Source organism: Diabrotica virgifera, chromosome 3 (genome assembly GCF_917563875.1).
Source record: "Diabrotica virgifera virgifera chromosome 3, PGI_DIABVI_V3a".
In the NCBI taxonomy this organism is placed as follows: domain Eukaryota; kingdom Metazoa; phylum Arthropoda; class Insecta; order Coleoptera; family Chrysomelidae; genus Diabrotica; species Diabrotica virgifera.
In genome coordinates, this window is record NC_065445.1 from 269,589,577 (window position 1) to 269,597,083 (window position 7,507).

At 33.9% G+C, this 7,507-nt stretch overlaps 1 protein-coding gene across 3 annotated transcripts in view; it reads left to right on the forward strand.

Moving 5' to 3' along the window:
* Window positions 1-5,222, forward strand: part of LOC114328280 (phosphatidylinositol 5-phosphate 4-kinase type-2 alpha) — a 122,680-nt gene extending 117,458 nt beyond the window's left edge. For all 3 annotated transcript variants that reach the window (XM_028277093.2, XM_028277092.2, XM_028277094.2), the window contains one exon: window positions 1,527-5,222. In XM_028277093.2, the coding sequence (XP_028132894.1) occupies window positions 1,527-1,762 (236 nt within the window). In that variant the 3' untranslated portion in view covers window positions 1,763-5,222. The remainder of the gene's footprint in view (window positions 1-1,526) is intronic.
* The last annotated feature ends 2,285 nt before the right edge of the window (window positions 5,223-7,507 follow it).

Genomic DNA, 7,507 nt, shown 5'->3' on the forward strand with positions numbered 1-7,507 from the left:
AACTGCCAAATAGTAAAACGTTCAGTTGGCCTGTCTTCGCACATGACAGGTACGTGTAAGTGGGTAAATGAGTAAAGGCTTCGACTTCAAATCCTAAGCACCCGAATAAACGCGGGTTCGAATCCCAATGCAAGTTTTTATTTTTTTATTTTTTTTATACATTTTATGATTGTAAGTATATTTGTTATATAAATTTTTTTCAGAAAATGGGTATTAAAATTTTTGCCAACAATTATTGTTCAGAAATCATTTCTTTGGGGCATTTTTCAATGTGTTTGTGTGTGTTTTATTCTTTTATTTTTTTAATTTTTGGTATTGATTTAATAAAAATTTTTGGAAAGTAGTAAGTACTAAAATTAGTTTAATATTTAAATAAAATATAAATAAACTGTTTAAAGTACATATTAATTTCGTTGGAATCATATAATAGAAGAATAACTTCTTACGTGCGTACAATGTACACACACATTCTTTTTTCTCTCTTTGACACACGTACATTTCCATTTGATTTTAGATTTCAAGACCAATCTATTCATGTAAATTGTATTTCATTTGAGTGGCATTATATTTTCCATAAGATGTGCGGTGCCCTTTTAATTGCTATTAACATATAAACATAATGTTATTTGTTGAAAATTCTTGAAAACGAATAAATGCATTCAACATTTAAAAACAAATTGTTATAATCTAAATAAAATAACAATAATTTTAATAACGCGAAAATATCAAAAAGCACTTTTTAACTTTTTATAAAATATGTTCAATGTGACGCCCATTTACCTCAATAAGCTTAAAATTTCATTTGTGTAATAAATGCAAGCGTATGATCCAAAAACAGCGACATAATACATTAATCAAAATAACTGTGCCGCTTGATTTTTAACGTCAAATATCTCGAAAAATAATAACTTTATCTTTACGAATGAAAAGTATATTATTTACACAAAAAGTATTGGAGAATCGAAACATGGCACTAAAATAGTAATTCCTACAGTGGTGTGCAATTACAGAAAGGTCAACCATTCACTTTCCCATGTCGTACGCCTCTGGTAGCAGCTAGAATCGTTTATTTAACATAATATAGTAGGGTGTACACTAGGTACCTACACTTACTGGCAAGTATGACAAGGATATGTCCTATATTTTTTAAATACTGGGTACAAATAGTTTTTAAAATTTTAAATAAAACACCCTGTAACTCAGTAAGAAGCCACATTTTATTTGGTAATTTGGGTAAACCCTGATATTTTGAGCCCAGTAATCTACAGTTAAAATATTTTTAATTAGTAATGAAACACCCTGTAGATATATAAATTTGATGTGATGAATGAATTATGAATTATTAAAAAAATAATTATTAGAACTATTTTTGATATTTATTGATAATTGAATACGTTCATCATTTTTTTTCACGTGCTTTCATGCGTCTTGCGCTTTTTTACTTTTATGCCTTTAGGCGAACACCAAAAACCACGTGCACATGTTTTTTTATTAGAAATAACCGCATGCGCTGCTTATATTTTCAGGTGGCATCATCCCGGAGTTAGACATATACGCCATACCGTCGTCCGACTCGGCGCCCGTCAAAGAGATCTACTTCATAGCCATCATCGACGTCCTCACCCACTACGGCGTCAAGAAGCAGGCCGCCAAAGCAGCCAAGACCGTGAAGTACGGCTCGAACGTCGATGGAATAAGTACCTGTGATCCCGAACAGTATGCCAGGCGGTTTATTGATTTCATGTCGAAAGCCATTGAGTAAAAGCTATTGTAACGATGCAACGTTTCTGTTACTTTATAGATTGGCAGGATGAATTCGAAATCTTAATCACTTTACCTGCGCATATTCCACATATTTTGCGAATTTTTGATTAACCAAATGTTTGCAATAGACTAGCAAATTGCTATGCAATTTGGTCAGTATTTTATTCATTAGTTTGTATAAATCAATTGACTTAACGTAAATATTGTGATACATTTTATTTTATTTTCAAAGATTTATAAAGAAAAAAGTAAAATTAGTATTATTAGGTTTTTAAAACGACAAAAAAAGTTATTGGATATAAATTTACATTAAATTCAAAGTTGGAATAGCTATAATAATTTTATGATACTCTGTTGGACAAAAAATATTTCTGTGACTTATAATAAACTATTGTAATAGTAAAGAGACTTGTTCTTCGTGGAAAATAAATTTTGCAACTTTTAGAACAGATCTTAAGTGAACTTCTACAGAATATACTTCAGTTAATAAGTCTCGGGTTCAACTAATGAAACGACAGTTTTTTAGGGATAATTCCGAACATATTCGTCAACATAGTCCTCTTTCTAAAGTGGTACACTGACTCAAACCACCTTCTCTATCAATTAAACGGTTTTTTTTTGCTTCCCTGTCTCACGGACTTGGCGCCCAACTCTTCCTTCGTCGTTGAATCTTGCAGTAGGTCGATTCTAGTGTCTTTGTGATTCGATTGGGAATTGAGAAAGATTCACTTTTTACTTATTCTTCTATGGCACTACAGTCCAAATTGAGCCTTGGCCTCCTTATTTTTTGCCTCCACCCTTGCTTGCTCTTCTCCATACACGGACTCCTAAAAGGGCTTGTGCGTCGCTGTTTAGTGTGTCTTCCCAGCGCTTTCTTGGCTTTCCAACCGGTCTCTTTCCCTGCATTCTAGCGTTCAGTGCTCTTTTTGGTAGCATAACCTCTCCCATTCTTATCACATGTCCGGCCAATTGCAATCCGTGCATTCTAATGAAGTCTGACAAGCGTTTTTCCTTTTATGAAGTTGATAAAGCTCGTTGTTGTATCGAATTCTGAATATTCCGTTTTCTCTCACAGGTCCTAGTATTCTTCTCAGTATTTTCTATTCTTCTCAGTACTTTCCTTTCGAACTCCTGTCGAGTTTGTTTTTGGATGTTTCTTTCAGAACCCATGCTTCACTGCCATAGTATGCTATTGGTCGAATTAAGGTTTTATAGTATAGGTTATAGTAACCGTATTGTATCTTCGGAGCTCAAAGTCCAATTGGTATGATAATTTTCTTAGGAGGATGCTCCACGTTAGGACAAACAACTTTTGCCCCCGCCAAGTTTATAATCAATCAGTGGGAAAGTTAAAAATAAAAACAACTCTTGCTTCTTGCCATGTTACATTGAACCAACCTAAGTCTTCAGTTGGAAATCTCGAACTAGTCTGTGAGTTAAGTTTTGCCATACTTTATAGCTAAATTCTACACCTGTGACATAGTAGATAGGGAGAACATGGATGTGTATTGTTTTCCCTATTTACTAGGTTAAAAGTTAGCTGACGATGACAAAAGGTTTGTTCCAACATGAACTTTTGGACGGCCCAGAAACCGTCACGAAACTACTTGTACCGTTTGTTGTGCGCATGTTCGTAATTGTATCGCCCAGTTATCGTCCCATGATGGTAATCATATATTTGTCATTTTTGTTGGTGACAGCTTGTGTGCTTTTAGTCGATCAAAGGCTCAAAAAATTTAAAGAATTAAATCCTAGTGCTCAAGTCATCCAACCAGCACATTATGCATTTGCCCGATTACTGAAATGATCATCACGAAACCGTCACCGAAAGATCACAATTCTTGTTGGAACAGTGGGAAGGACGATCCGATGACGATCATATTTTTGTTGGAACGAATTTTCTTTACTGCGCAGGAGCGTTACCGTTTCGTGACGGTTCTCGGTCGTGTTGGAACAAACCTAAAATTGAGCTCAAATCTTGACAAGTGACGTTTGACGGTTGATGCTTTCTGTATATGGATTTGTTAGTGGCGACCTCTAAAGTTCAACGTGGGACTTATTGAGTGACATGCTAGTTATTGGCATTGAATGGTATGAGTTGAACAAATTACTGTATAGAGCAAATTTCTAATTCATATATACGTTCTTGGTAAAATATTTTATGGCTCATTCAAATTAAAAACACGTAAGATTAAGATTTCTAAAATTTATGTGTCAATCTAACGAAGTCATGTTTTTGCCTTTACAGAGAGAGGTTATGAGTCTGAGAGTGTGTAAAATTTAACTGGCCATATCAGAGAATATTCTCGATTATTGTTTTCGGAAGAAATGATTGTTTTACTAACTAAAAATTATGTGCGAACAAAAATAAACAAAAAAATAAAACATGGTCAGTAATATTTGCCAACTATCGGATGTGTTTGGACACATAGTGTGGATTCTAGTCTGTTGGAGCTTCTGTTGGTGGATTTTTTAAACTAGATGTGGAGATGTTTAACTTTACCTGTGTTAACAACAATAAATATGTTGTTAATTCCGTATTGACAAAGTATTTCAGTATATTTTGACGCATATACTTTTTCTTGACATTGTTGAACTTTGCGTTCTTAACTATTGAACTGTTTAAAATTAATATTTTGAGCAGAACTTGCTTAGATAGTCATTTAAGACATGCAATTTGATGTATCGTCCTGTGTTGTCATATTTAATCTATTAAAAGATGATTTTAGAGAAGGTTCCTTCGAATTCGCACCTTTTCTATGTTATCATATAATTCACTAAAGGAAACAAGTATTGAAACACGTATGCCAAGAAGTGAATCGTCAAACAGGCCATAGGAAACTAAAGAATTAAAGAAAAGAATTAAAATTCTTCTACGAATTAATCACATTCCAAAATTTTGCAAAAATATAATAATATTACCTTTTCTCGGATATTGTTGTAAAAGTTGGGCCACACGTAGTGCAGAATGCGTATAACGGGTTGCTTTAAATCACAATGTGACTGAACACAACTCGTGATAGATATTCTGCACTACGTGTGGTCTAACTTTTACAACAATACTCTGGAAAATGTATTATATTTTTAGAAAATTTTGAAATGTGTTTAATTCGTAAAACAATTGTATCGTTTTGTTTTTTCAATGCAGATTTCAGTCCTCTACAAATAGTTTCTCATGACTTTTGATGTAAAATAACTACGGTAACAGAAATTCACCAGTTTAGAATTTCCTATTTGGTTTCCTATGGGTCGTTTGACTCGTTCAAGGCACTTGACTATTATTGTGTAACAAGTGGTAAAGTTAAGTCTGTCCTCTTCTAACTAGAAGAATAGTTTTTTATTATAACTTTTTAATACTACAAGCTAAAATTTAATATGCTTTAATTTAGTGCTAAGGTGAGTTTCAGCGTATTTCTTGAAACTCATATTATCGAAGATAATAAAATGTTTTCAAGAATCTTGCTTGTTTTCCTGATAAGTACTTTTAACGAAACAACCACTTAACGAGGGTAATTCAAATAACCAGATTTTTATCTATATGAGATACATAGCGCACCGTGGCTAAGCTCATCTTTAAGTTTGCGGAACCACAGAATAAATAACCACAGCGGAACGATTCGCACAGGTACGATTGTTCACACCGGGTAACATGCCTCCTTTTCATTTGAACAGGCCGTCGTATTAGATCTGGCAACGCGCTCGAACTGTCAAATAGAGGGCCCATTATATCGTTCTACCTTTTAGTGTTTGGCGGATAAACCCTTTTGTACTATTTAAATTGGAAGTTGTTTGTTAATAAATTAGCTTCAAATTTATCAAAATAAAGTTGATAATAATGTTTCTGAACTAGGCTTCAGAATAACAACACACTCAAAATAAATGAGATTTTCTTTTTGATGTCACTTCCATCTCGCCAGGTAATAACTAAAATAAACTTCCTCTTAAAATTTTCACTCAAACTACAAAGTTCAATATCACAAAACTTGAAGCCAGTGGTGTTGTTATTGTTGTTGGCTAATTAATTATTTCTCTCTTTTTCATAGGACTGTTCCTTTTAGCACGATCTGCTTGCATTGTCAAATATTTTGGAAGTCCTGGAAATATTTTTGGAACAGCACTTTCTCTAAAAGAAAATCTTTTTCTTGGAAACGTTTTTAAAATATCAACAAAATACAATGCTTAAACACAGATATTTTTATAGGACCTCTACGCACTGTTGCCAAATTTCGATGCTCTGGCCGTGTGTTACGGGGACTATGGATGTACCGAACAAGACCTAGACGTGGTAAAATTTGGTCGTTTTGAATTACTCTCGGACGTGGTTTAAATCGAAGAAGATATGTAAGACTTTGTTTTTCCTCATTTTTTATTTAGATATAGACGTGGACAGTTTTATTTTAAGTTATGGGGTCAATAGGTGACTGTGCATATTAAACAAGTGCTTACTTACCTCGTTCCGAATTATATTATTTTCGTGTTTATTCTTATGTTTCATTTATTTGCAGAAATACATATATAACACTGTTTTTTCGACACGATTTTTCATCGATAATCACAATCTAAGTCACACTGACACATAATAAGAGAGCTTCTATAAAATATGCAAATGAATGAATCAAACGGTTCTAGTTTCCTTTAAATCCAACTTAATGGTAATGTATCAAGATATAGCATTTTTATAATTTTTCAGATAACAGCTAAACATTTTTAGGAAAAACACAGATTTTTCTTGCTATTAATTGGAGCTGTTTTTCTACTCTTTATAGTGTTTATGGGTAAACTAGACTATATTTACTGATGTCTGGAGGTCTTATAAATGTTCTGCAAGAACGGCTGTATCGTCAGCGTATCTGATATTGTTGATTAGTTCTCCTCCTGGTCTTACTCCCCCTTGTTTGTAATTCAAAGCACCAGATTTCTTCAGAGTGTAGATTAAAAAGACCTGGTGACAAAACACAACCTTGTATTCCACGTTTGATAGATAGCTTTTCAGTACGACTATCTCCAATTTGGATAGAGGCTAGTTGTCAAGTTGCTAGTGGTCAAGTTCTGCTGCCCGTAGACAATCGAAAAGTGTATTGTATTGTAGGTACTCGGTTGAATGTCTTCTCGAAGTCGATGAAACAAAACATAAACGTTCTTTCGGAACTCACAACTTTTTTGTAAGAGAACGCGCATACAAAATAGTGCCTCTAGTTCCTAGACCATTTCTAAATCCAAATTGCTTATTAACTATTCTGCTTTCGCACAAAAGGAATACTCGGTTTTGTATAATTCGTAAAAGTATCCTGTGAGTAAGTATCCTAGGTAAATATCGAGTATTTTTGTATTTCAGGTCATTGTATCAAGCGTCATTTATTTCCTGTCGTTCGTTACTTCAAAAACCTCGAGCTTTTCAAATTCTCGGCCCAGAAAGCCGAGCTGTCTTCTCAAGTTGGCGCCCTTCTTCTTCTCTCCTTGTCGTACTTTTCATATCATTCTATTTCCATCGTTCTTATCTAGTTGCCTTCAATTTTTGGTATTAACAAGTTTCATTTTCATCCTTGTTTCTATCATTTCATTATCCCATCTCTCTGATTTTATATCTCAAAGCCAATATTCAGTGTATTGAAGCTAGCCCGAATACTCACTTGAGATTTAGTGTCTCTCTGCCTATTCGATTTGTTCTTCTGAGCTAAGCCACTCTTCATTAGTATCTTAAATCTCTTCTCTTCCAGTTTTTCCCCTATTTAGTCTGCTCTTC